The 27288-nt window shown below is 47.3% G+C and overlaps 2 protein-coding genes and 1 long non-coding RNA gene across 14 annotated transcripts in view; 1 reads left to right on the top strand and 2 right to left on the bottom strand.

Moving 5' to 3' along the window:
• ADCY6 (adenylate cyclase 6) overlaps positions 1-27288 on the top strand; it is a 49995-nt gene that overhangs the window by 9552 nt on the left and 13155 nt on the right. For 4 of the 9 annotated variants that reach the window (XM_005611134.4, XM_005611132.4, XM_001504099.5 and 1 more), the window contains 19 exons: positions 160-281; positions 375-486; positions 652-779; positions 1299-1457; positions 1535-1676; positions 1793-1921; positions 2192-2217; positions 2456-2603; positions 2827-2924; positions 3101-3188; positions 3334-3450; positions 3729-3887; positions 4181-4359; positions 5286-5321; positions 5405-5534; positions 5850-6113; positions 6901-7105; positions 7929-8053; positions 8273-10295. In XM_005611134.4, coding sequence (XP_005611191.3) covers positions 160-281; positions 375-486; positions 652-779; positions 1299-1457; positions 1535-1676; positions 1793-1921; positions 2192-2217; positions 2456-2603; positions 2827-2924; positions 3101-3188; positions 3334-3450; positions 3729-3887; positions 4181-4359; positions 5286-5321; positions 5405-5534; positions 5850-6113; positions 6901-7105; positions 7929-8053; positions 8273-8398 — 2493 coding nt within the window. In that variant the 3' untranslated portion in view covers positions 8399-10295. Of the gene's footprint in view, positions 1-159; positions 282-374; positions 487-651; positions 780-1298; positions 1458-1534; positions 1677-1792; positions 1922-2191; positions 2218-2455; positions 2604-2826; positions 2925-3100; positions 3189-3333; positions 3451-3728; positions 3888-4180; positions 4360-5285; positions 5322-5404; positions 5535-5849; positions 6114-6900; positions 7106-7928; positions 8054-8272; positions 10296-21244; positions 24426-27288 lie in introns of those variants that run through there. The other 5 variants (XR_011440062.1, XR_002808743.2, XM_070271312.1 and 2 more) reach the window with 2 other exon arrangements.
• Positions 226-5537, bottom strand: LOC138924801 (uncharacterized). The gene is made up of 3 exons (XR_011440063.1): positions 5399-5537; positions 3328-3499; positions 226-2635 (listed from the first exon to the last, which is right to left on the bottom strand). It is a non-coding gene; the product is annotated as an uncharacterized lncRNA (long non-coding RNA).
• SPMIP11 (sperm microtubule inner protein 11) overlaps positions 11137-27288 on the bottom strand; it is a 30129-nt gene continuing 13977 nt past the window's right edge. For all 4 annotated transcript variants that reach the window (XM_070271316.1, XM_023643466.2, XM_023643467.2 and 1 more), the window contains 3 exons: positions 14117-14239; positions 11767-11911; positions 11137-11326 (listed from right to left, as the gene is read on the bottom strand). In XM_070271316.1, the coding sequence (XP_070127417.1) occupies positions 11278-11326; positions 11767-11911; positions 14117-14239 (317 nt within the window). In that variant the 3' untranslated portion in view covers positions 11137-11277. The remainder of the gene's footprint in view (positions 11327-11766; positions 11912-14116; positions 14240-27288) is intronic.

Below are 27288 nucleotides of genomic sequence, written 5' to 3'. Positions count from 1 at the left end.
TGCTGAGGGCTCTAATGGGGGAGGATCAGGCCACGGTCCAGAAGGGAAGCTCAGTTCTCCAGAAAGGTCTGGTAGGGCTCTGGGAGTGTGGAGGGACCAGGATAGGTTAAATTGTGAGGCCAAGAAGATAGTAGTGCCCTGTTGAAACCACTGGTCTAGGAGCGGCTGCTGCTGTCGGTGTTGCCCCAGCACGTTGCCATGGAGATGAAAGAAGACATCAACACAAAGAAAGAAGACATGATGTTCCACAAGATCTACATCCAGAAGCATGACAATGTCAGGTAGGGTGGGGGTGAGAAGATGCCAGGAGAGGTGGGGGATCTGGCAGTGTTTGAGGGCATTGTGGCTCTTCTATCTTCTGTCATCATCCACAGCATCCTGTTTGCGGACATTGAAGGCTTCACCAGCCTGGCATCCCAGTGTACTGCACAGGAGCTGGTCATGACCCTGAATGAGCTCTTTGCCCGCTTTGACAAGCTGGCTGCGGTGAGGGTGCTGGGGCTTGGCGGCAGTGCCAACTGGTGAGAGCACAGCCTCACCATGGCAGCCTGAGGGGTGGGGCAGATGGAGTCTGCAGTGAGGGTGGTGGGCCAGGCAGGCTGGGTGGGCAAGAGAGTAAAGGTGATTCTCCCCCAATTCTTTCTCCTTTAGGAAAATCATTGCCTGAGGATCAAGATCTTAGGGGACTGTTATTACTGTGTGTCAGGGCTGCCAGAGGCCCGGGCAGACCACGCCCACTGCTGTGTGGAGATGGGGGTGGACATGATTGAGGCCATCTCGTAAGCAGCGCCCCCTCCCAGGCTTCCTGGAACTGAGGGTGCCCCTGCCTGATCCTACCCTTTGACGTGTTCTCAGGATTCTTCCTCATTCTTGGCCGCTTCTCTGTTTTTGAGATCCATCACTGGGGAGGGAAATGGATCTCTCTTCAGCCCGTGTCAAGGTCCATGTGCACCTGAGACTCCAGCCAGTTGGGATAGGGTAGGGAGAGCCAGGGTGAAGTAGATTTGGGCTGGAGAGAATGCCAGATGAGCAGGCCTGAGGGGAGAACAGTGACTGCTTCTCTCCCAGCTCAGTTCCACAAGATGCTGCTGGGTCCCTGCTGGTGAACACAGTTCTCAAACCTTTGTCCTTGAGCCCCATGCAGCCTTCTGCCCATGTCCAGCCAAGGCTGTGCTCCTGTGCCCTGCATCTGGGTCTGTCCTTGCCTGTGTGGCTCCGAGGGGAGTGAAGGGCCTGGGTTCTGGGCTGGGAGTGGGGATGCCTGTGCCAGGAGCTGAGCTGGAGTCACTTCTTCTCAGGCTGGTACGTGAGGTGACAGGTGTGAATGTGAACATGCGCGTGGGCATCCACAGTGGGCGCGTGCACTGCGGTGTCCTTGGCCTGCGGAAATGGCAGTTCGATGTGTGGTCCAATGATGTGACTTTGGCCAACCACATGGAAGCTGGGGGCCGGGCTGGGTGAGTGTGGGGTCCAGGTGGTGAGGGATGGGAGCAACCTGGGAGAGCCCAGGTCTCACCCTGCTGTCCCTGCACAGCCGGATCCACATCACTCGAGCCACACTGCAGTACCTGAATGGGGACTATGAGGTGGAGCCGGGCCGTGGTGGCGAGCGCAATGCATACCTCAAGGAGCAGCACATCGAGACCTTCCTCATCCTGGGAGCCAGCCAGAAACGGGTCAGGCCATGGCAGGGTGGAGGGAGGGGCAGGCTGGGGGAAAGGCAAATGGGAGAAGTGGGTAGAGGCCTTCCCTGGGCCCCTCTTTTGAGCCTGTACCCGTGCTGCCCACACAGAAGGAGGAGAAGGCCATGCTGGCCAAGCTGCAGCGAACGCGGGCCAACTCCGTGGAAGGGCTGATGCCACGCTGGGTGCCTGACCGTGCCTTCTCCCGGGCCAAGGACTCCAAAGCTTTCCGCCAGATGGTGAGGGCCCACAGCACCAAGACCTGGGGCCTCACTTTCTCAACAGTCTGTGTCCCCCTTCCTCCTTCTGTCTTCCTTGTGGTGGCTGCCATCTCCATGTATGATTTCTGGTATTGGGGGTAGGAGGGATGATTTCATTCCAGGGGTTCCAAGCCCACCAAGCATATGGCTGGGGAGCCGTCAGCACAGTGTTGGGGATGGGGAAGGGATTGTAGAGGTGAAGGAGGATCTGCCCTTCACCTCACTTGCACACTCTATCCCTTTCTCCAGGGCATTGATGATTCCAGCAAAGACAAGTAAGTCAGGTTATTGAGGAGGGAGGAAGAGAAGGGAGAAGGCACTTGCACCCTGGGGCAGGGCTGTGGGGAGCTGAGATCCCCCTCTTTCCTGGACCTTAGATGTGTCATGTGGGAACAGGTGCTATACACCCGGCTCACGCTCCCTCCTCTGGGTGCTGTCCTTGCCCTTCCCTTCTCATTGCCTCTCACATGGCAATGCTTATGCACCTGGTGAAGCCATGTCCCCTGCCCTCAGCCGGGGTGCTCAAGATGCCCTGAACCCTGAGGATGAGGTAGACGAATTCCTGGGCCGTGCCATTGATGCCCGCAGCATCGATCAGCTGCGCAAGGACCATGTGCGCCGGTTCCTGCTCACCTTCCAGAGAGAGGACCTTGAAAAGAAGGTTTGGGGGATGCAAGGGCAGGAGGACAAGGGCTTGGGGAGGAGGGAGGTCCAGCAGGGAAGCGTGAGCACGGGGGGGGAACAGGAGAGGTTTTTGGGGAATGGGAAGGTGACCACAGGGCATGGAGGGGATTCATATCAATTGGGCACCCCATCCAGGCCTCTGGTAGTGCCCTGCCTCCCCCTGGGCAGAGCCCAGTGCCAGCTCAGCCTCCTCTCCTCAGTACTCGCGGAAGGTGGACCCCCGCTTCGGAGCCTATGTGGCCTGTGCCCTGTTGGTGTTCTGCTTCATCTGCTTCATCCAGCTCCTCATCTTCCCACAGTGAGAGCCCTGCCCTGCCTTGCTTAGCTTCTCTTCCCTCCACCACTTCCCAGAACCTTCCTAACACCCACACAAGCCCACAGTCCCTGGAGTCTGCATCGTGCCTGTCTGGGGAGTGGTACAAGGATGCCTGGATCTTGCAGAGTAATGTTTTCCCTGTCTCTCTTCTTCCCCAGTTCAACCCTGATGCTTGGGATCTATGCCAGTATCTTCTTGCTGTTGCTGATCACTGTGCTGACCTGTGCCGTGTACTCCTGTGGCTCTGTATGTAGGGGGCCTTCCAGGGCAGGCTGGGTCAGGGGTGGGGAGGGGTCACACGGGGAAAGGGGTCACACTGGGCCCCATCCCTGGTTGGCCTTATCCCTTGGCTGACTTAGCCTCCAACTCCCCATCTCTTGCCTACCTGCAGCTCTTCCCTAAGGCGCTGCAACGTCTGTCGCGCAGCATTGTCCGCTCGCGGGCACACAGCACCGTGGTTGGCATCTTTTCAGTCCTGCTTGTGTTCACCTCCGCCATCGCCAACATGGTAAAGGTCCAGTGGGAATTCTTCCACCCTTCCTCTGTGCCAAGCACTGCTGTGGGTATTGGCGGTACAGAGAGGAATAAGACACATTTCCTGCCGTCAGGGAGCCTGTTATCCCAGAGGAGAGGGTGAGGTTAACTCCCCCTTCTCCTTGCTCTCCCCACCTCCTGTCATCCCTCAGGGAGCACTTGGCTTCTGGGGTATAAGCTCCTGGGCATGGCCCTTGTAACCTCTCTCCTTCTTGGTTACCCTGATATGCCCCCCCACCCCCACTTTTGCAGTTCACCTGTAACCACACCCCAATACGGACCTGCGCAGCCCGGATGCTGAATTTAACACCTGCCGACATCACTGCCTGCCACCTGCAGCAACTCAATTACTCTCTGGGCCTGGATGCTCCCCTCTGTGAGGGCACCGCACCTACCTGCAGCTTCCCTGAGGTGTCCAAGCAGTGCTCAAGCGGGTGGGGGGGTCCTGATCAGTACCAGTTATTGACCCCTCTGTGCCATTCCTGGTGATGGGACTGGGGACCCAGGGTCTCACCAGAGTCCCCACTCTAGGAGCAGCCAGGGACCTTGGTCTGATGAGGGGGCTGGCTGTGGAGGGTTAAGGAGGTTTGGGTTTGAGGTTGTGGAGGGGAGCTTAGGTCAGGCAGGGGAGTACAGGACTCTCCCTGCACGGGGGCGCCGTGGCCTCCGCCTTCACCCAACACTGCCTCTGCCATCGCCCTCAGTACTTGGTCGGGAACATGCTGCTGAGTCTCTTGGCCAGCTCTGTCTTCCTGCACATCAGTAGCATCGGGAAGTTGGCCATGATCTTTGTCCTGGGGCTCATCTACTTGGTGCTGCTTCTGCTGGGTCCCCCAGCCACCATCTTTGACAACTATGACCTGCTGCTTGGCGTCCATGGCTTGTGAGTTTCTCCTCAGCCCCTTTAATCCTCCAAGAGCCTCCTAACCCCCTGCTGGGTCACTGTGAGTCTGTCTGGTGCCCAGGCCCCTTGTACCTTGGAATGCCACCACTCACCCCTCACCTGTAGGGGGAACGGAGGCAGTGGAGGAGCTCTCAGCACATGACCCTATTCACCCCAAGGAAGCCCCAGTCCTGGGAAATCCCTGTTTTTAGGCTAGACATTAAAAAAAAAACGAATTCCCTCTCAGATTTGCATGGTGCTTTCATATTCATTCTCTTAACCACCTCTACGTCACACAGCTGCTTGGTGGCAGAGCCCTGGCTAGGAACCAAAACTTCTGACTACTGCTTGAGGGCTTTGCCTGGGATATCACACTGGCTTTTCCTTTGCAAAACCCCACCCCTTGTGATAAGTAACCATAGCTTGGTGTGGTAGAAAAAGCCTCTGGAGTCTGCGGGGTTTGAATCCCTGCTCTGTGGCTCATGAGCTGTGTTACCTTGGACAGGTGAGTTAACTTCTCTGAGCCTCAGTTTCCTCATCCGTAAAATGGCAGTGCCACCTATATCACAGGGTAGTTGTAAAGATTATAGTAACTAACATTTTTTGAAGGCTTCCTGCATGCCAGGCATGGTGCTAAGCCTTTTGCAGGCATTATTTAGATCTGATCCCTCTTTTATTGATGAGGAAACAGAGGCTTAGAGAGTTAAGCAACTTGTTCCAGGTCACATAGCTAGTAAGTAGACAAGCCAGGAGTGGAATGTTCTCTTAACCTCTGCTCTTAATGAGTTACTATTAAGCAGAAGCCCTGGCCCAATGCCTGATTTATGGTATGTGCTCAGTAAGTGCAGTTTCTGTCTCCCCTTCTATGCCCCCACCCTGCAACCCAGGAAGACCCGATGACTTTGTCTCTTGTATCTTCCTGCCAGGGCTTCTTCCAATGAGACCTTCGATGGGCTGGACTGGTGAGTGAGGGTTCTGGGGCAGCAAAGGGTGGGGCTGCCAGATGCCTCCTTCAGACCCTGAGCATGCCTCTGCTTACCCTCAGCCCAGCTGCAGGGAGGGTGGCACTCAAATACATGACTCCCGTGATTCTGCTGGTGTTCGCGCTGGCGCTCTATCTGCATGCCCAGCAGGTGGAATCAACTGCCCGCCTGGACTTCCTCTGGAAACTGCAGGTGACTGAGTAGGCCTCTCGGGGAGGGGGAGGATCCTGGGGGCAGAGCCTGGGCCAAGCCAGAAATGCATCTTGTTAGCTGACCAAGGCTCAGGCTGCCCCAAGCCCACCCTGGCTCCACGTGTCCTCTGTGCCCATGCCCTATCTCGCCTCATCCTGTTCCCACCCCCTTCACCCCTTTGCCTGTTCTTTAGGCCTCATCTGTCTGTGCCTTTCTTCTTCCACGTGATTCCCTCTGATGCCCATCTCTGGGTGTTGGCTACTGCACCCATCCTGGTGAATGTTGGGCAATGGGTGATGGGTGTGGTGTCCACAGGCAACAGGGGAGAAGGAGGAGATGGAGGAGCTCCAGGCATACAACCGGCGGCTGCTGCATAACATTCTGCCCAAGGACGTGGCTGCCCACTTCCTGGCCCGGGAGCGCCGGAACGATGAACTCTACTATCAGTCTTGTGAGTGTGTGGCTGTCATGTTCGCCTCCATTGCCAACTTCTCTGAGTTCTACGTGGAGCTGGAGGCAAACAATGAGGGCGTCGAGTGCTTGCGGCTGCTCAATGAGATCATTGCTGACTTTGATGAGGTACTTGTCCAGTCAGCTGGTGCTGGCAGAGAGTAGGGGGACTTGAGAACCAGGGGAGTGGGGAGAATTTTGGATGAGAAGGCCAGGATTGGGGTGGGGGGGTGGTACTGGGAGGAGGAAGGGAGATTTGATTTGTCTAGGAGTGGGGATAAAGGTAGGCACAGTGGAGAAAGGGACAGGGACAGTCTCAGAGGCAGCATGGAGGTCAGCCCCATGGGGCAAGGTCATCATTGTTGGGGAGAAAAGGAGAACATGAGGATCGATGGAGGGGACAGGGTAGGTACCAACTGGATGTCACTGAAGAACGCAGTAGTCTGTGGACAGAGTCCCATAAGGCCAAACAAGCAAGATGATCCCTGAATAGAGAAAATGGAAGCAAGGAAGTAAGGAGGTGTCCTGAACATCCATGTCAGGAATGGGCCATTCACTGTTCTGGAGAGAAGGTACTTCTTCACTCTGGGACTCAGTTTCCAAAGGAGAGGGTTGGATAATTGATGCCTAAATGTCCCTTCTGTGGTCTGGGTTCTGTGAGTGAGGTATTGAAGTTGACCTGAGGCTGTATGCCGAAGTCCTGGCCTGGGGTTCTGATGGCTGCTGGGTGAAGGAGGCCTGTTCTCCTTGCTCCTCAGTCCTGTACTGAGAGCAGCAGCTGGAAGGCTCACTCACTAGAAGAGGGGAGCTGCTGAGACAGGGAATGGGCAAGGGGCCAAGGCATGGCGAGGTGGAGCATGGGGCAGGGTGGGTTTGGCCTCTGTGCCTTGACAGCCAGGTCCCCTCTGCTGGTCAGATCATCAGCGAGGAGCGGTTCCGGCAGCTGGAGAAGATCAAGACGATTGGTAGCACCTACATGGCTGCCTCCGGGCTGAACGCCAGCACCTATGATCAGGTGGGCCGCTCCCACATCACTGCCCTCGCCGACTATGCCATGCGGCTCATGGAGCAGATGAAGCACATCAATGAGCACTCCTTCAACAATTTCCAGATGAAGATTGGTGAGAGGGCCTGGTTGCCTGGCAGGTTTTCCCAGGGCGTTTCTTGGGGAAACTGAGGGAGCAGGCTGGGGATGGCATCATAGCTTCCCCATCAGGATTCTGTAGGTTTCCTTTTCTCCACCTCCTATATCATCTCATATTAAGAACAGAGATCATTTATTGAGGACCTATTATGTGCTAGGCACTGTCCTAGACAATTTTTAGCACAATTTAACCCTCACATTATTATCCCCTTTTACAGATAAAGAGATTGACTCTCAGAGAGATTAAATAACTTGGCAAGGGTCGGACAACTAGTAAGTGGCTGAACTGGGATTCAAAACCAGGTTTATCTAAACTCCAGTACCTGTGCCTTGCCTGTGGCCAGTCTGGTAGAGGCACATCCTCTCAGAGGGACAGGTGGATGGCAGTAGTTAATAGTATGGGTTCTGGAGTCAGACTGGTTTGAATTCTGGCTGTTCCACTTACTGGCTTATTTGGTAAGTCAACTAACTTCTCTAAGCTTCACTTACCTTATCTGTAAAATGGGGATAATGATACCTACCTTTAGGGCTGTTGAGAAGATAAAATAATGGAAAATGCCTACCAGTGGTTGGCACAGAGGAGCATTCAGTGGATTAGCTACAGTTAGAGCAGAACTGTCTTGACTCAGGGGAGCTCCTCAGCCAACATGCCCAGATTTTCCATTCTTTACAACCAGGACACTTGTCCCTTTGCCACTTTCTTCTCTGGGTCCTTCTAAGGTGCCAGGAGGAGGGATGACTCCCTGGGCTGCCCCTGAAACATCCACTAGTCTCAGTTTCTTGCTGCTCTGCTCATCCAGGGCTGAACATGGGCCCAGTTGTGGCAGGCGTCATTGGGGCTCGGAAGCCGCAGTATGACATCTGGGGGAACACAGTGAATGTCTCTAGCCGTATGGACAGCACGGGGGTCCCTGACCGAATTCAGGTGAGGAGGATGTGAGCAGAGGTTGTGAGAGGTATGGGTTCAGAGGGCTTCTGCAGGTCCCTCTTACAGTCAGCTAGGACAGGGGCAGGGTGGCAATGTTCTGTGGCTGGTGGGGTGGGGCTGGGGGAGGGAAGCTAGCATGACTAGAGAACCCCTGGGCCCCTGCAGATGCAGCAGGAAGGACCCCAGGCTAAGCAGGTTCCCCTCCCACATCCCCAGGTGACCACGGACCTGTACCAGGTTCTAGCTGCCAAGGGCTACCAGCTGGAGTGTCGAGGGGTGGTCAAGGTGAAGGGCAAGGGGGAGATGACCACCTACTTCCTCAATGGGGGCCCCAGCAGTTAGCAGGACCCAGCTACCAATTCAGCTGAAGGGACCAAGGTGGGCATGTGAGTGGACTCTGTGCTCACTGGGTGGAGCTGTGGCAGGGAGCACTGAGCCTCCAGACCCTGCTGACCACAAAAGGGAACACCCCAGCAGGCCGTGCTGGGACCATGCTTGTCTGCCCTCAGGTTGGTGAATGAGGGGATACCAAGAGGATTGTGCAAGTGACTTTCTTTTTTAATTGGGGTAGGGCTGTTCCTTCTCCTTTCTTCCGGCTTCTGGGAGCAGGGGAGGGGGCAGCAGCAGAGGCAGTGGAAGCTCTCCTGCCTGACAGATTAAAATGGCAGCTCGCCATACCTACCCTTTCCCTGTCTGTCTGGGCAACAGGCTCAGGGCTGGGCCCTTCCTTTCCCTCTTTTTCCTGGGAATATTTTGTACAAAGACTGGGGCAGGCATGAGTGCCTATTCCCTGCTTGCCTTTGCTCTGCCTGCATCCCAGCACTGGTCCTGGATACGCCCACCCCAGCCAGATCTCCCTCCTAGGCACAGGGCAAAGGAGGGAGATGCTCTGGGGACACAGTTCTATCCATATTTCAGGGGAATATTTCCTTTTGCCAAATCCTAGTCCCATGATCTGTCCCCAAAGGGGAACAAAGGGACTTCTGACAGCTCAGATTTGACCCCAGTTCCTGCAAAGCTCTAAGGAAAGGAGTGTCTGGCCTCATTGGTACTGTGAAAATGCCCAGCCAGAGAGCAAGCACGTGTGTGGGGATGTCAGAAGATCAGGAGCTGGAAGTTCACCTGCAGGTGCCAAAGAGAGCAGGCTGGCCAGGGAGTGGGTTGGTGCCAGACTCTGATCGGAGGGCCCCGACAGGGTCAGGATCAGGTCACTCTGCCCCAGTGCTCTCTTGCCATCTACTGGCAAGGGGGTGTGGAGCATCTCTGCCCCTTCTGTTGCCAAATAGAAAAGGGCCAGGGCATGGAGAAAGATGACCCTGATCCCAAGCCTGTCCTCCCAAGCCTCTGGCACTGGGAGGGCCTCTGTGTTTGTGTAACGTGCGTGCATGTCTGTCTTTGTGTGCAGATCTGTTTCCCAGGTCTGTGTGTGTCCTTGGCTCCTGCTCCTCAGCTCTCTACCCCAGGTTGCCTATCTCCTGTGAGCCTCTGTCTTCTGAGAATAAGGCAGGGTTTCTAATTTCAAGGGATGGAGAGATATGCCCAGGTTGCCCAAAAGTGGGATGGGGTGTGGTAGCAAGTGGGTGGCCCTGGGGAGAGGAATCCTTTTTGTGCCAAATCCCTAAGTGCCATTTGGGGGCCACGTATGCAGCATGATTGTCTCCCTGCCTGGGGCAGGGACCAAGCCTGAACTGTCTGGGGTTTGGCGGGCAGAGGCTCAGGAATTCCCTTGGTTCCCCAGCTGGTGTCCTGGGATGTGTTATGCTTTGGGACTGGGGTAGTGTGGGATCCCTCTGAGGACTCAGATACTGGTACTAGGGGATGGGATAGGGGAACCTGAAACTCAGCCTGAGTCTAGTATGTTCCTGCTTCCCCAATCTCCGTGAAGCCTCCAAGGGCTGGCAGGAGGGCGAGGAGGTTGGACACCAGATTCCCACCAGGGTCCCTTTCCCTGCAGCCTCCTTGCCTCTGGCCTGAATTAGTTGGTGCCTTGGTTTCTCTGTCTTGTACCTATTTAAGCCAGAGGCATTAGCCTGAATTTTGCTTGAAGATTGCCTTCTCTTGGAGGCAATTAGAGAGGCAGAGTAAAGAGGGTCCCAGAGTTGCTGCGTTTGAGGAGTGGAGGGGGCAGGTGGCACTCTTGCCCTTCCTCATGCCCTTTCTGACTCTAGCTCTTTGCAGAAGCCTGGTGTCTGGCTCAAACTGTCTGCCTTGGGGGATCTTCACACATCAACCAAATGATCCATCAGGCACTTCATTAGCCAAGGCAGCAGGAGGGGAAAAGACCATTTGGTCCAGACAGAAAATCAACTCCCTTCTCCCAGCCATATCCCTGGGTAGGAAGGGACTGCTTGGAGCCCTGGGGTGGGAGTGAGGGTGTAAGGAGACCAGAGTGGGAAGACTTCAGTTTTGGGTGACTTATCTCTGCTTCTTGCCAGGTGGGAGGGGCCTGTCCACACCCTGGCTTCCCACACCACAGTGCCAGCCATGCCCTTAGCTGGGCTACCATTGCCCCCTTCCTCACCGTTGGTGGGGGAGTCAGTGGGTGGGAGGCCCATGGACTTTGGTTTTATAATGTAACCACTGTGGGAGGGGGGGAGGGTGGTGTACCATGTATTTCAGTGAAATATTTAATATATTTAAATATCAATAAAATCAAACTCTTTGTAAAATTCCCTGTTCTCTGCAGCTGTTCTGGGCTCTGGGTTGGGTCAGAAGTGGCAGAGCCTGGTGTAGGAGGCAGCCTCCTGCCGGAAGGCTCTGTGGACCTCTCCTGTCTGTCGCCAGAGGGCTTCCTCTGGTTTTCTCCCTGCCATTGTGAAGCTGCAGTGTCTTCAGGGAGCATGACTACTCCAGGCCCTTCACCATCATGAGGACTAGTGTGTGTCTTCCCAGATCTGTTACTCTGACTCCTGCATGCATGAAGTCAGGACCACCTGTGGTGGTCTTTCCAGTGTCCTGGCCCCTCCCAAACCAAATGCCAAGTTCTGGCTCGTTCAAGAGTCTCTCTCACACCTGATCTCACAGGAATTTGGGCATTGGAATAATTTCCCTCACCCAGACTTCCAGTGCACACAAATGACTTCTAGTCCAATCTGTTTACTCTGCTTTCTTGATCCCCTCCTCCCGTTAGTCAGCCATTGGAACCAGGGCACCTTCTCCCTCTTTCCCCTTCTTTGTCCTCCTTCCACAGTCTATCTTGTTCTTCTGCAAATACATCCTGCTCAATACAGACTGAAGGTTCTGTCGCTGAGAATACAGTGATCCATAAACCTGGAACAGACAGAGAGGGTCTTAAATTCAGCCAGGCCAGGCTGGAGCTGGGGAGAGGGTCCCAAGTCTGCCTCAGGCCAGAATGGGCAGGGGTAGTCATGAGGAGGTAGGGCTACTGCCAGTGGATGGTGGTTGGAGGGGTGGGGAGGCAGCAACCAAGGGAGTGGAAACATCTCCAGCCTCCCACAGGAATGCTAGAGACACTTGTCTTGTGCTTGCCCAGAACTCACATCCACAAGGCAAAACAAGGACACAGACAAATCTTTAACTCCTTTGAAAGCCACCACTGCCTAGATTTTGCGGCCAATTTTCCCTGGTAAGACCGAAACTTCCTCTTCTAGTCCCTAACTCTGAGTAGAGATGAAACAGTCTCTAAGGATCTAAGTGAGAGAAGGGAATACTTCTCTTGATCTCCCCACGTTTACTCCTCCCAGCCTCACCTGGCCATTGGGCTTTTAATGAGGCAGTGGCGGGGGCCCCGGATCCATGGCATGGTTTCCTCTGGGCGCACTCCTGGATGGTGGGACCGCCAGAAGCTGAAGTTCTGAGCATCAGTCAAGGGGACTCTGAAGACCTGATTGGGGACTGAATGGTTGGGGAAGGGCAGGTTATCCAATTTCTTCGAGTTCTCTGCTCCCTTTTGTGCCTCAGGGCAGCACAAGCCCAACCTAGCAACTGGGCCTGACCACGTGCTGAGAAGTCCTGGAATGTGGTCACCACACCCAGCTTCACTTCCTCATTCTAGCATCTCACACCCTTCATGGTCAGTTGAATGAGTCTTGGTTTTTACTTCTGCTATGAAGCCCATTTCCAAGAACGCTTTCCCCAAGTGCTAAGGTGATGGAAAAGCAAGAAGTCAAATCACTTGGGAAATGTGCAAGATGGGTCCACTGGTTCGTTTTTTCTTTTTCTGGGCTTAATCATCCTCATTCCCTTCCCTCCTCTCTGAAATAATTCTTTTCTTTGCTCATTCCAGGTAATTCTCTGAAACTTAGCAATGATACCACCTCATGGTTAGATACTGCTAATAGATACTATTTATCAAGTGCCTGTCAAGTTCTAAATGTGGTTTTAGGTGTTTTTAAAATTTTGAAATATCAGACTTACCTAGATTTTTTTTTGTATTTTCGCTCTTTATTTGGATAAATCGAATTATACCAGTATATAAAATTTGAATGTTTTTTAAACTTAGAATTATGGCCTAATATTCTGGCTATATAGTCTTAATAATGTTTTTTTTTTTTTTTTGGATAAATCCCTAATATACCATTGAGATGTTACTTTTTTGTTAAAGATTGGCACCTGAGCTAACTACTGTTGCCAATCTTTTTTTTTTTTTTTTCTGCTTTTTCTCCCCAAATCCCCCCAGTACATAGTTGTATATTTTTAGTTGTGGGTCCTTCTAGTTGTGGCATGTGGGACGCCACCTCAGCATGGCCTAATGAGTGGTGCCACGTCCAAGAGGCGCCCAGGATCCAAACCGGTGAAACCCTGGGCCACTGAAGCAGAGTGCGTGAACTTAACCACTTGGCCATGGGGCTGGCCCTAGATGTTACATTTTTGAGTTAGTTGTTTTCCTATTAATTGATGATAAGCTTTTTAAAAGTTTGCTATTAGAAATAACTCTTAGATACTCCTCTTCATGCATATGTCTTTTTTAATTTCTGAAAGTATTTTAGTTTTTTAAATTAAATTTTAATTTTGAGATAATTATAGATTCATATACAGTTGTAAGAAATGATACACAGAGATCCTGTGTACCCTTTACCCATTTCCTGCCAGGGGTAACATCTTGGAAAACTACAGTACTATATCACAACCAGGATATTAACAGTTTCATCACCTGTTGCCCTTTTATAGCCATACCACCCCACCTTCGTAATCCACAATGCATTTTTTCTATAATTTTGTCATTTTAAGAATGTTGTATAAATGTCATCATACAGTATGTGATTGTTTTGGGATTGGCTATCTTTACACAGCATAATTCCCTGGAGGTTCCTACAAATTGCATGTATCAGTGGCATGAGCTAACATGCATGCCCATCTTCCTCTACTTTATATGTGGGATGCCTGCCACAGCATGGCTTGACAAGTGGTGTGTACATCCACACCAGGGATCTGACCCGGCGAACCCCAGGCTGCCGAAGCGAACGTGGGAACTTAACTGCTGTGCCACCAGGCTGGCCCCTAGATGCTTTTTTAAATGTACATTTTCTCTAACATTCACAACAATGCTAGAATATTGTTCCCATTTTCAGATGGTTCAGAGAGGTTAAGTAGTTAAAGGAAGTTGCCTAAGGTCACACAACTTGTTTGGAGTTTACACTCAGTTCAAATTCCAAAGCTAGTGCTTGGTCTACCACTCCTTCCAGGCATAGCACACAATAATGGACAAAGTACTTTTGTAAATTGTCTCATTTTTGTTTTGATCTGCACAGGAATTCCGTAAGATTGGTAGAGCAGGCATTTTCTGGTTTTTGTTTTGCTTTCTTTTTAAATGAATGAGGCAACAGGTTAGTAAAGGATAAGTGACCACCTAAAAGTGAGACACTTAAAAGAGGCAGAAGTAGGACTCAACTTGGATCTTCTGCTTCCAAGTCTGACGCAAATTTTATCTTGCTCGCTGCACCATTCAAGTCTCCTCTCTCCCTCTTGTTCTCAGTCTTTATTCTTGGCTCTTTTTTTCCCCCTGCCCTATAACTGTGCCCCACGACATCCCATCCATTCTTGAGGAACTCAGATGTAACTCTTCTGCCCCTAGCACGGTGCCCACTCCAAGATACTTACATGTCTTCAACAACACCTTCTGTACAGCTTCATGGTACCTTGTGTGGCTATTCTGGTGCACGGAATAATTCCCATCTTCTGAGATAATAGGGGGAAGCCTAGCAGGTACCAGTTCCCTCTGGTCTGAAATGAGAATAGAGCAGCTCTGAGTACATAGCAATTGGGGCTATTTGTTTTTCTGAATTTCTGGTCTCTGTGGTAACCAGGCACACGGCAGGGATCTCTCCTAGCCACTCAAATCTGATTCTTAGGATCTCAGGAGTCAAATCACAATGCCTATGACAGAGGGGAGGGAGGGAGAACCCAGTGATCATGAGACCTCCCTCACCACTCTCTTGTGCCTCCCTGACTCCTGGGTTTTGAGAGGCCTCCTGCTGGAATCAGGATATTGACAGATACTTAGGGTTAGTGCAGGTGAAAAAGGCCCCTTATTTGGATGGACACTCCTTTCCTGGGAATCGCATATTTGCTGAGCTTCAATTGGTCTAATAGAGGAAGTTATGCTTGAGCCAAATCTTGAAGGATAAGAGTTTGTGGGACATAGTATCAGGAAAAGCATTTCAGGCAGCAGGATAGCAAGTGTGTTAGAAGCATTAGAGAGGTCTCAGAGAGCTTGCTATTGATGTGGATCCTGATTAGTGCTGGGTAAAGTGGAGAGGAACAGGGAATGGGCCTGGAAATGTAGTGTAAGATAAGGTACGATAGGGTAGGGTAGGGTAGGGTAGAGTGGTGTAGTGTAGACCTAGCATTCTTAATGGGGATTTGGGAATCCCCTCTGAGGCAAAACCTATATATCACTATAGAGGCTGAACAGACCAGATGTTCCTTACCCACTGTTAGGGTCTGAATGTTTGTTGTCCCCCAGAAATTAATATGTTGAAAACTTAATGCCTGAGGTGATGGTATTTGGAGGTGGGGCCTTTGGGAAGTGATTAGGTCATGAGGACTCAGCCCCCATGAATGGAATTAGCGCCTTTATAAAAGAGGCCTGAGAGCGCTCCCTTGCCTCTTCTGCTCTGTGAGGATACAACAAGAAGTCTGCAAGCTGGAAGAGGTCCCTCACCTGATCATGCTGGCACCCCGATCTTGGACTTCCAGCCTCCAGAACTGTGAGAAATAAACTTCTGTTGTTTGTAAGCCACCCAGTCTATGGTATTTTGTTATAGCAGCCCGAACAGACTAAGATACCCAGCCTCTTTTGCAGCTAGGGCATGGGCAAAGAGTTTTGATGTGGCCAATCACATCTGCTTCAGATTTTGAATCAAAGATGAGGTTGCAAAGAAGCAGGGCCCATGTAAAGTCTTCTATTGATGGGAAGTTGCAGCAGTGAATCTGTATCTTGTTTCTAGCAGCAGTATCCACAGTCCAGTGTCCTTGCTGCCAGTCAGTACCCACCACAGCACTGAATGCAGTAGTCTAGGCCCAATCAGGTCTGCAGCATGATTCTGAACATTGTTTCTGGTTACTATCTTCCAAGCTTGGTTCTCTGTTCTTTCTACAGCTTTTATATGCTTCCTAATATATATTTTTAAAAACAACTTCATTTTAGAGGCCGGCCCAGTGGCACAGTGGTTAAGTTTGCATGCTCCACTTCGGAGGCTCCGGGGTTCGCCAGTTCAGATCCCGGGCGCGGATCTACCCACCACTTATCAAGCCATGCTGTGGCAGGCGTCCCACATATAAAATAGAAGAAGATGGGCACAGGATTGGTGGCGGATGTTAGCTCAGGGCTAATCTTCCTCCAAAAAAACACAAAAAACTACATTTTATAATTGACATACAAAAGCTTGTACATACTTAATATTTACAACTTAATGAGTTTGGAGATAAGTATACACCTGTGAAACCATCACCACAATCTATGCCATAAACATGTCCATCCCCTCCAAAAATTTCCTCCCATCCTCCTTGTTATTATTTTGTGATAAGAACATTTAACATAAGGTCTACCCTCTTAGCATATTTTTAAGTATCCGATACAGTATTGTTAACTATAGGCTCTATGTCATACACTAGATCTCTAGGACTTCTTCTTGTATAGCTGAAACTTTGTACCCTTTGACTACTACCTCCCTGTTTCTTCCTCCCCCCAACCCCTGGTAACCACCATTCTGTTCTCTGCTTCTATGAATTTGATTATTTTAGATTCCTCATATAAGTGGTATCATGTAGTATTTGTCCTCTGTGTCTGGCTTATTTCATGTGGCATAATGTCTTCCAGGTTCATCCATGTTGTTGCAAATGGCAGGATTTCCTTCTTTTTTAAGGCTGAATAATCCGTTGTATGTATATACTACATTTTCTTTATCCATTCATGTGGTGATGGACATTTATGTTGGTTCCATGTCTTGGCTATTGTGAATAATGCTGCAATGAATATGGGAGTGCAGATATCTCTTTGAGATCATGATTTCAGTACCCAGAAATGGGATTGCTGGATCATACGGTAGTTCTATTTTTAATTTTTTGAGGAACCTCCATAACATTTTCCATAGTAGTTGTACCAATTTACATTCCCACCAACAGTGTACAAGGGTTTTTTCTCCACATTCTCATCAATACTTGTTACCTTTTGTTTTTGATAATAGCCACTTTAACAAGTATGAGGTGATATCTCATTGTGCAAGTCTTATTTGCATTTCCCTGATGAAGAGTGATGCTGAGCATATTTTCATATACTTCTTGGCCATTTGTGTGTCTTTGGAGAAGTGTTTATTTAGATTTCGGCCCATGTTTTAATTGGATTTTTTTTTTTTTTGCTATTGAGTTATAGGAGTTCCTTATACATATGGTTTGCAAATACTTTCTCCCATTCTGTAGGTTGCCTTTTCATTTTGTTGATTGTTCCTTTCTGTACAGAAGCTTTTTAGTTTGATGTAATCCCACCAAATGTTCTTTTAAGAAATTCATGTTCTGCTTAAGTAGGCTGCATTTGGCTTGCATCTCAGAATCCTAAGCTTGTCAGGAACTGAATCAAAGTTTGCCATTCTCTCTGGAAGTTGTTGTAGAGATCACTGTGGAGGGTGTGGATGCCACTTCTGTTCTAGAGCTCTTCCCCAGCTCCTGCTTTCCCCCTTCTTCTTGGCTTGGCCCTGCTCATTCATTATTTCTTCCCCTCCTCCCTTCCTTTTACACTTCAATGGAAATCTGCTTTAACATTATCTATCTGAGATAATGACACCACTAGAGTGGGGCACTGTTTGAATCCTCTCCCTCAACAGTTGAGGACTTGGAGAAGTGGTAGAGTATAGAGCTCTGGAAGCCTGGACTGAACCAGCGGGCTGATTTGTACTTCATTACAGGTTACAGCAATGAGGGGCCAGTTCTTGGAAGCAGTGTCATTTGAATTTGGTTGTTTGACTTTGGGCAAGGTGGGGGTGGCAGAATGTCCATGGCCAAGTAGATGTAGATGGAGGAGAAAGAGCATATTCCTAGTAAGCAATGGGACCTGGACTGTGAGTAATTATTCTTCTGGGTGCAGGTGACAGTGGGAGCTCTTTACCAGGTCCTGAGGCCTCAGACTGATCGTCCTTAAGGGTACAGCCAGATGATGTTCTCTATTATCTCAGTTTCCAAGTAGTACGCTTCCAGCTTCCCATATGGATGGTTACCACGTGCTTGGAGGTGTGCTGGACAATATCACTCACTTGGATACCTTTCTCCTGAATCAAACACCAGTTGGCATACTCCTCACATCAGTTTTTGGCAAGCTGCAAGATATTTTTGGTAACCCATAGCTTCCCCAAGCTGCCAAGTTTTGGAAGCCACCTGAGGTGAAGGGTGGTGAGAGGTAGGTGAGAATCATGCCATAGCTACTATGAAAGGGCATGTTCTAGGTGGAGAGATGCAATGAGCTCTTCATAAGCAAATTCTACTGTGGCAAGGTAGATGAATCCATCATTTTGTTGGTAGACGGTATAACAGAAGTTTTCTATCTACCCAGTTAATATTATGTTCCATATGGTTTTTTGTGGTAAACAGATATGAAGGGCCCTGACAGCTTCTTCTAGAGCTAGGCCATAAATTGGAAGTTGTCATAAGACCACATTTAATGCTTTGAATGGACCATGAAGGACATCTGGGGTGGTGCAAAAGTACTTGGGTGGATTTTCCACTTATCCAAATTAATGCTGTAGATTTCTCAATATTATAGGCTTCTCAGGGCCACTGGGGTGGTTGCAAAATCTCATGTGTCCACTTCTTTGCCCATCGTTGCCTCTGGTGGTTGGAACCAGGGCTGATTTGCCAAAATGTTTTCAGGTTGAAGAATTTTTAGCCTGAGTCTACCTCAGGTTCGCAGAATTCTGACTTCCAGGTGACAGCACTTGCCTGTTTAAGATGCCAAAACATAGTACATAGTGGTGATAATATGTCACACACATTACTTGTTGTCTTGAAGTTGGTGTTGCTGCAAGCAGAGTAATACCACCCTGACTAGAAGTTCATACAAAACCAGTTCAAGAGAAAATGTTGTAGTATTGTACATAAAAAATGACTCCTGTCTAGGAGGTCCTATCAGATGCTGGACTTTAATCCCATGAAGTTGGCTGGAGCATTAGGATGGACTGAAATTGGCTGAAGTGTGTTTGGAAGGCTATCCTGCACTTATTGCTTCCCTGATACAAAGAAATTGTCAGTGCTTTGGAAGGAAGTGGACAGGAGCATGAGCCCAGGGAACCAGACCAATCCCCAGGGCACATTTTACATATGGGGATAATTCCTTTGCCTCCATGTCCAGAATATCTTCCTCAAACTGGTGCCCTTGTTCAGGATCCTGAGCACAGGGGAAGTAGATAGGGCACAAGGAAACAGAGAGGCGTAGTGTTGGTTGTAGACTGCTGATATAAAATGGACTATGTGGATCTTCTAGAGATAACAGTGATAAAAAGAGCTAGTACTTAGTGAATGAGCTCAGCACAACTATAAAAAGTAGGTACTATTACTATCTTATTTTACATATGGGGAAACAGAAGCCCAGAGAAGTTTAGTAATTTGCCCAAGGTCACATAACTAGCATACAGCAGAGACATGAGTTTAACCCAAGCAGTTTGGCTTCAGAGCCCATCCTTTTAACCACTACACTAAATGGCTCTTGAAATCATCTAATCAGGACTTTAAGGAAAGAATAAAGACTAAGGGAAAACATGGACTGATAGAACCAGCCTCTGATGGGTTCCCCTGTGTACAGCTCAATGGGGGACCTGTCAAGGGTGTCTGATTATCCTGAAACAACCTTGAATTGGGTGGGGGACATGATATCATTACCTTGTCCCAGAGGTAGATCCCTGCCTCCCTGAGCTTCCCTGAAATGTGGAATATTTCCTATTGCCAGCAGCGGCCGGGCCGAGAGGGCTCGAACCTGGTGGGCCACTCTGCAGTGGATTGGACCAGTCCTAGTGGGGAAAACCAGTGGGGAAAAGCTGAGCCTCTGTGGAAAGAGTGGCCTATCTGCTGCCACTACAGACACAGTCACCCACCTTGGAGGTGCCCACTCCCTAGGCTTTGACAGATTGTAGCTATAAGTAGCTTGAGTATCTTCTCCCTTTAGTTTCACGTAGATAGGGGATGATGGTGTGTAGCAGCTATGAGATGTATGGGTTGTTTCCAAGATACATTTTTATAACTTCAGTAGGTTTATCCATTTGGAAAGGCAGAGAGGCTCAGAGGCTTTGGCCAGGTTCATTCTTGGCTGATTAAGCTCATGTTCCTGTTTGAAAAGCCAGAACTACACTGCCCTCTGCTGGAGTCTAAGAATGGCATCTCCAGCTGTCTCTTAACAAGCGGGTCACCAAACAGGAGCTTGGAGAGGTCAGAAGACCTAGAAGATTGAGCAGAGGACATTCCAGGCAAGGTGGGGAAAACTACCTATTATATCCTTTGACAGGATCCAGAAAATGAGAACACAAGTGAGATGTGCTCAGCTTTTACGAAAGACTTGAAATTTAATCTTTCTTTGGTGATTCATTTGGAAGTAAGGGCACCTCTGAGGACTCGTTACTGAATGCCTCTGGGAAGAGGAATGATGAAGGCAGCAGTGGAGGAGTGAGGCCCTTTGGAGGTGCAGAGCTTGGAGGTAACTGTGCTTATGGCTAGGAGGCAGTCACTAGAAAGTCTGGCAGGAAGAGGTCATTTGTCTCAATTGTCTCAAGACAAGAACAAGCATAATCTCTTCCTACCACCCACCCCCATTGATTTGCCTCTGAGACTCCTGTCAGTAGGCAATGCCCTGAGTGTAGATTTGTGTTATGATGAGGGCTAGTTTGACCTAGGGTTTTCATATAACAAGGCAGGGGAGTTGTCTCAGCAAAGGGCCAGATAAGAGGGAATTTGTCTGAAATCAAGACCAAGACACTCCTGGACCAAGAGGAGTGTCCAGGTATGAAGCTAAGAGTAGATAGGAGAATAGGGTTCAAAGCAGGTTGTGAAGTAGATTCAGCACAGGAAAGGACAGATATAGGGCCATGCTCTCCTGGGCAGGACAGAGAAGGGAAAGCTTAGGCACTCAAGAGACCAGGGCATAATGTGAATGAACTCTGGAAGCTGGGCTGAACCTGCAGGGGCCACCAGTATTAGGATTAGGAAAGGTGAGTCCGGGAGGGGCAGGAATCTACTGATTGGTGGACATGAGAGTTCTGGTCTCTGGTCAGGGATGCTCTTCTGTGGGCAGCTGTAATTGACCAGGCTCTTTCAGGGCCTGGATGAAATAGCCTTTGAAGCCAGCCAGCATTTGTTGCTTCTCAAGGAATCTTATGGTTAAAAATATTGCTTCCCAGGTACTCTGTCCTGGCAAGTATATTTTGAAAAGTGGACAAAGATATTCCAGTCATAGGAAAGGTACATATTACATATGTAAATAGTAACTTGCTTATTATGGCTTATAACTTTTCCTCCAATCATTTGTTGTACAGTTTTATGTGCTAGGCCTTAGGTGTATTACATACATTATTTCATTTAATCTCCACAACTAATCTATAAGGAAGGCATTATTATCTCCACTTACAGGTAAGGCAACTAAGGCACAATGAATCTGAACAACTCTGGGAACCTGATAAAACTGAGTTTATGAAGTCAAGGGTAGACCAAAGTATGCTCCTCACACCCTGTCTTCCTCTTTTGGTTCTTTTTCAGGAGGAAAAGAAAGGAAGGAGGCAGAGACTGGCAGAATATTTGGTTACATATGTTGACTCAACTCTATGAGTCTTCATTATGACTATAATAAGGAAAGCTTGAGTGGGCCTCTGAGTAGAATGTTAATACACTCACACCTACTAGGAGGAAAAAAACCCTATCTTTCTTCAAAGAAAAATTGTGAATGTCTTAAAAATATCTCTATAGTAAGAGCGTTAAGAATGAAAGTGTTGGTATTATTAGGTTTATTTTTATGGCTGCTGTTAAAGCCCCAGCTCAAGGGCCAAGTAAGATTGTGGCTGATTTGAGCATGGAGAACAAGCTGAAGTACTAGTGCAGCTGGATAGGAAAGGGTCAAGCCACCGGAGTGAATGTATGAACAACACGAAATCCGCCAGAGAGAGTGGGGCCAGAGAATCATTCTGAAGACAAGCGTAGATTACAAATCAGAGTCCTGCAAGATCGTTTGGGTTGTGGAACTAAGGGTGAGCATAGAGTCAGGAACTGTGGGTTCCTTGAATTAGTGGATGTAAAAATTGGGATTAGAAAGACTGGGGTAAGCAAGGTAGATATGGGCTTGCTAAGAGCCAAATAGGATGCTGTATTTTATCCATACATACTTTCCCAAATCAGTTCTAAAGTGATAGAAAATTATGAGGTAAGTTCCCCATTATGGTGGTCCACAGGCCCAAGCCTCTACCAGCTGACCATATGTTGCAAGCAACCTCAGCAGCATTAGGTTTCAGAACCATCTGAGCCCTGATGTATTTTTCTGTTGATATGTTAAATAAGATGAGAACTAAGAGCTTACCGTCTAATTTAGCAACATGATGACTGGATACGAGCATTGATGACTAGATCATTGGCGTGGGGGGGCAAGAACCTGATTGGCATGAGTTCAAGAGAGACTGGCAGGAGAAGAATTGGAAACAGCAAGACCAGACAACATTTTTGAGGAATTTTCCTGTATGGGGGGGGCAGGGAAATAGAAAATGTAGGGCTTTGTCTAAGATGGAAGAAATTATAGTATGTATGTATGCAGATAGGAGCGATCAGAGATGGAAAAATTGATGCAATAGAGTGCAAAGAATATTGGAGTAGTGTCCTTGAATAGTCAATGAGATAAGGTCTGATGCACAAGTGGAGGGTGCATGAACCATTCATTGTAAGAAGACATATATGAGTGTAAATGCAGGTAGATGGATAGATGTGGTTTGTGAGGGGTTATAGAAATTATATTCCAATTGCTACTGTTTTCTCTGTGAACTATAAGGTAAGCCATTATCTGAGAGTGAGAATAGGGGAGGAGGTGTTGGAGATTTGAGGAAAGAGGAGAAGGTATGAAGGGGTCTCCAGGAGAGTGAGAGAGTGCATGGAACAAGGAAATGTAGTCTGACTTCTAAGCAGCCGCTTGAGTTCAGTGATCATGAATTTAAAGTGAGGCCAGTCAGCATTGTTGTTTTTCTCTAGTTGATGAGTATAAACTTCTCTTTCCAGGAGTTTTGGAATAGTCAGGGGTGGTGGTGGTGGTGGTGGGGGGGGGGGCCGGAAAGCATGGTGGAGAAAGGAATGGGGACAATAGCTTGAGGGGACCCTGTCGTCAAGAGAGGGTTCTTTCTTTTCCTTTTTTCATTTTTTTCCAGATGGAAGAGATTACAGCACATTTGTGTACTTATAGAAATGATCCAGGAAGAGTGAAAAAACTGAGGGAGAGGGGGATCATTTTGGGAGCAAAATCCTTGAGTAGGTGAGACGGGATGGGATCCAGTACACAAATGGAGTCAGTTCACTCACTGTGCCAGAGGGAAGGTACAACGTTAGATGTGACGATGGAAAGTTTCTTCTGATCACTTCTATTTTCTTAGTGAAATAAGGAGCAAGGAAGTGATCACCTCAGGGTAAGAATGGAAGAGGGATTTTAGAAACTCAAGGAGAGAGATGTGAAACAGTTGCCTTGAGGAGTAGGAGAGTGACTAGGGATATATAATAGGATTGTCAGGCAGTCCTGAGTGCCCACTTGAGATCTGTGATTATGGTACTAATCATCCTAGGAAGACTAAATGTCCTAGGAGAGCCAAATACACGCACTTTTGTCTTGACAGGTTCCCCTGGAGCTCAACACTTCAACTCCCTGGAGTTTCATAGCTTCATGCTGAGCTCCTAGAGTCAGCCTACGTGCCCTAGACCTCAGCCAGGTGGGCCCAGACTTTAGCTCTGGGGCAGTTCAAGTAGCTTGAAGGGAATCCTAGGAATAGAACATAATTACCGTTGAATGGAATTTTCAGGTGGAAGCCTGAATGACATTGTTGAAGCCAAACTTGGCAGAGGGTAGCCAAGTTGCTTGAACGTCTTTGTGGAAAGGGCAGTAGCACCAGAAATATTGTTCTAAGGTTCCTGTTGTTATGAGGTCATGGGTGATGGGCAGAGTGCATAGATATTCCAGGATGTGCACAATTAAAATGGCTTGTCAGAAATGGGAGAAGAGTTACAGGCTTCTGGCTGGGATGCAGTGAAAGCAGTCTGTGATCAAAGTGGGAGTTGGAGGTGCTTTGTTACAGTTTTGGCCTTGAATTGCCTCTAGATTTTGAAATGTGCTTTTATGAAGATGAAGCTCTAGCCTTGGCTGTACACATGGCTGGCTCGTTCTCGTTCTTCAGGGTGTTGCTCAAATGTTATCTCTTTGATTATTCTGTCTAAGGTGGGCCTCCCCAAGTTATTCTCCATCATTGGATGTGCAAACTCAGCTGTGTATAAACAGCCAGGGAGATAAGGTTTATGAGCAAAGCAAACTGAGTAAGACACCTGTCCCATCTAGAGGGGAAGCTGCTATTTTGCTCTGGCTGATTGTGGTCATGTGGGAATTTAGGGTCAAGGTGGCCAGTTCTAATTTTTTTAAGAGAAGTCAGAAATGTGGGTTTTACATAAATCTGATTTTTAAATGTTGGTCCAAATTTTTATAAAAGCACTCTGCAGGCTGAGTCTGGCCTTCTGGCCACAGGTTTATAACTTCTGATCTATTGCATTGTCCTCCTTATTTCCTTCCCAGCACTTATTATAATCTGTGAATATCTTGTTCATTTATTTACTTGTTTATTGTCTGTGTTAGTCACCGTTGTATTCCCAGTGCCTAACACACTGCCTGGCACAATCAGTTCCCAATAAATAAATATCTGACATTGGATGAGAAAGGGTCTGGTTTGGTGCTTTACTTGGGAGCTTTTTATATGTTCTGAATATTATTATATATATGCATCATACATATGAACACATGTATGCACGTGTGTATTTATATATGTGCGTGTTTTTCTCTCATGATTTAATAAGGGTTTATACTTACATAGATGTATGTTTATATACACATACACCTATATATGGCAAATATTTGCTCTTAGTCTCTTTCTTGCCTTTGATACACAATGTCTTTGATACACAATTTACAATTGTTTTAAGTAAAAATTGTAATCTTTTCTTTTAGGCTTCTGGGCTTTACGTCCTATGAGGAAAGTTTTCCAAAACCACGCTAAGATTGCGAAAATGTTTTCCTCTAATATTTCTACAGTTTTGTTCTATATAACTTTTTAATCCATCTGTAATTTATTTTTGTGTATGATATGAGGTGGGAGGTCTTTATTATGCTGAGGAACATCCTTTTATTCTTAATTGACAAAGCCTTTAAAAAATATATCAAATGTCTCTTTCATTTCCAGTGAGATAGTTCTATATATCTCTTTAATTTGACATAGGTGTGTGTATTATATAATCTATTCCTTAATATTAAATCATCATTGTATTCCAGATGGTAGATGACTTGATGGTAGATGATTGTCTTTAATATATTCTTGAATTTGATCTATTAATAGGATTTGTCCATTTATATTTTCATTGGTTGATGGGTATAATTCTGTATTATGTTTTATGTTATTTTACCAGTTTTGTGTTAGTATGGTAAAGTTGATTATTTTCATTGTCTTCTGTGCTTTTAAGAATTGAATTATTTGTGTCCTAAAATTTTGAAAAAATTTTTATCAAAATTATCTGGGCTCACAGCCTTTTGTCATGCAACTATTTAACAACTTTAATTTTCTCTCATGATTACTGATTTAATAAGAGTCTATATTTATCTTAAATCTGTCTTGTAATCAAAACATTTACAAAAAACATCTTTTCACTTTTTGATCGTGTCCTTTATTTTTTAAAGATTGGCACCTGAGCTAACATCTGTTGCCAATCTTCCTTTTTATTCTTCTTCTTCTTCCCAAACCCCCCAAGGACATAGTGTATATTCTAGTTGTAGCTCCTTCTGGTTCTGCTATGTGGGATGCCACCTCAGCATGACCTGACAAGCGGTGCTAGGTCTGCGCCCAGGATCTGAACCAGCGAAACCCTGGGCCACCAAAGTGGAGAGTGCGAACTTAACCACTGGGCCAGGGGGCTGGCCCTGATGGTGTCCTTTGAAGCACAAAATTTTTAATTTTGATGAAACCCAATTTATCTGTCTTTCATTCTGTCACTTATAGTTTCAGTGTTGTATCTTAGAAACCATTGCGTAATTGAAGGTCATGAAGATTTTTCTTCTTACAGTTTTCATCTAAGAGTTTCAAACTTTTAGCTCTTACATTTATGTCTATGATCCATTTTGAGTGAATTTTTGTATATGGTGTGAGGTGGGGTTCAATTTCATTCTTTTGCATGTGAATATCCAGTTTTTGTAGCACCATTTGTTGAAAAGACTATTCTTTCCCCATTGAATTGTCTTGGCACTCTTGTTGAAAATCAATTTACCATAAATGTAAGGGTTTATTTCTGGACTGTCAATTCTATTCCATTGATCTATGTGTCAGTCCTTACGCCAGTACAGTAGTCCCCCGCTTATCCACAGTTTCACTTTCCGTGGTCTTAAGTTATCTGCGGTCATCCACAGTCTGAAAATATTAAATGGAAAATTCCACAAATAACTCATAAGTTTTAAATTTTCTGGGGTTCTGAGTAGCATGATAAAATCATCCCTTTGTCCAGCATATCCACACTGTATATGTTACCTGCCCGTTAGTCACTTAGATCCACTATCTTGGTATTATGGTGCTTGTATGAAGTAACCCTCATTTTTCTTAATGGCCCCAAAGCGCTAGAGTAGTGATGCTGGCAATTTGTATACGCCAAAGAGGAGCTATAAAGTGCTTCCTTTAAGTGAAAAGATGAAAATTATCAACTTAGTAATAAGGAAAGAAAAGAAACCGTATGCTGTTTGCTATCTACAGTAATTTTTATTATAGTACTTTTTGATAATTGTTCTATTTTACTATTAGTTACTGTTGTTAATCTCTTACTGTGCCTAATTTAAAAATTAAACTTTATCATAGGTATGTATGTATGTATAAGAGAAAACATAATATTCACATTAAATGTCAATAGCTCAATACTATATAAAGTAGAAGCTCTCCTAAAGAAGCTCTATTTAATAGGCTTGCTAGATTAATTAATGTTCTCCACTTTCTCTAAAAAACATATGAAAAGATGCCAGTGACACTCCAGTTGCAGCCAAGAGCTACTCTCTAGCATATTTGCATACTTCTGCCCCAAGTTGAACTGTATGCTTACCAAGAGTCGTGGTTTTTTTCTCCAAACAATTTATGCTGGTTTTACTTTGTTTGTGATTGCAATTTTGTAATTTAATGGAATATTATTTAAACTAATGTAATATGTGTTTTTAGAAAAAGATCAGTGGAGGCCAACCCCATGGCCGAGTGGTTGGGTTCACGTGCTCTGCTTCAGCAGCCCAGGGTTTTGCCTTGTTCGGATCCTGGGCGCGGACATGGCACCGCTCATCAGGCCATGCTGAGGCAGTGTCCCACATAGCACAATCAGCAGGACCTACAACTAGAATATACAACTATGTACTGGGGGGTTTTGGGGAGAAGAAGAAGGAAAAAAACAAAAAAGATCAGTGGTTTGTATAAAAGCTAAGATGAACGTTTTGGAAAAACCCAATAAAACTTAAATTGTAAACTTTGACTTAAAATGGACTTGAGCTAGAAAATTACTAT

The sequence above is a fragment of the Equus caballus genome, chromosome 6 (assembly GCF_041296265.1).
Source record: "Equus caballus isolate H_3958 breed thoroughbred chromosome 6, TB-T2T, whole genome shotgun sequence".
Classification (NCBI taxonomy): Eukaryota; Metazoa; Chordata; class Mammalia; order Perissodactyla; family Equidae; genus Equus; species Equus caballus.
The sequence above is the reverse complement of the archived record's forward strand: the minus strand, read 5'-3'. Positions and strand labels throughout refer to the sequence as shown.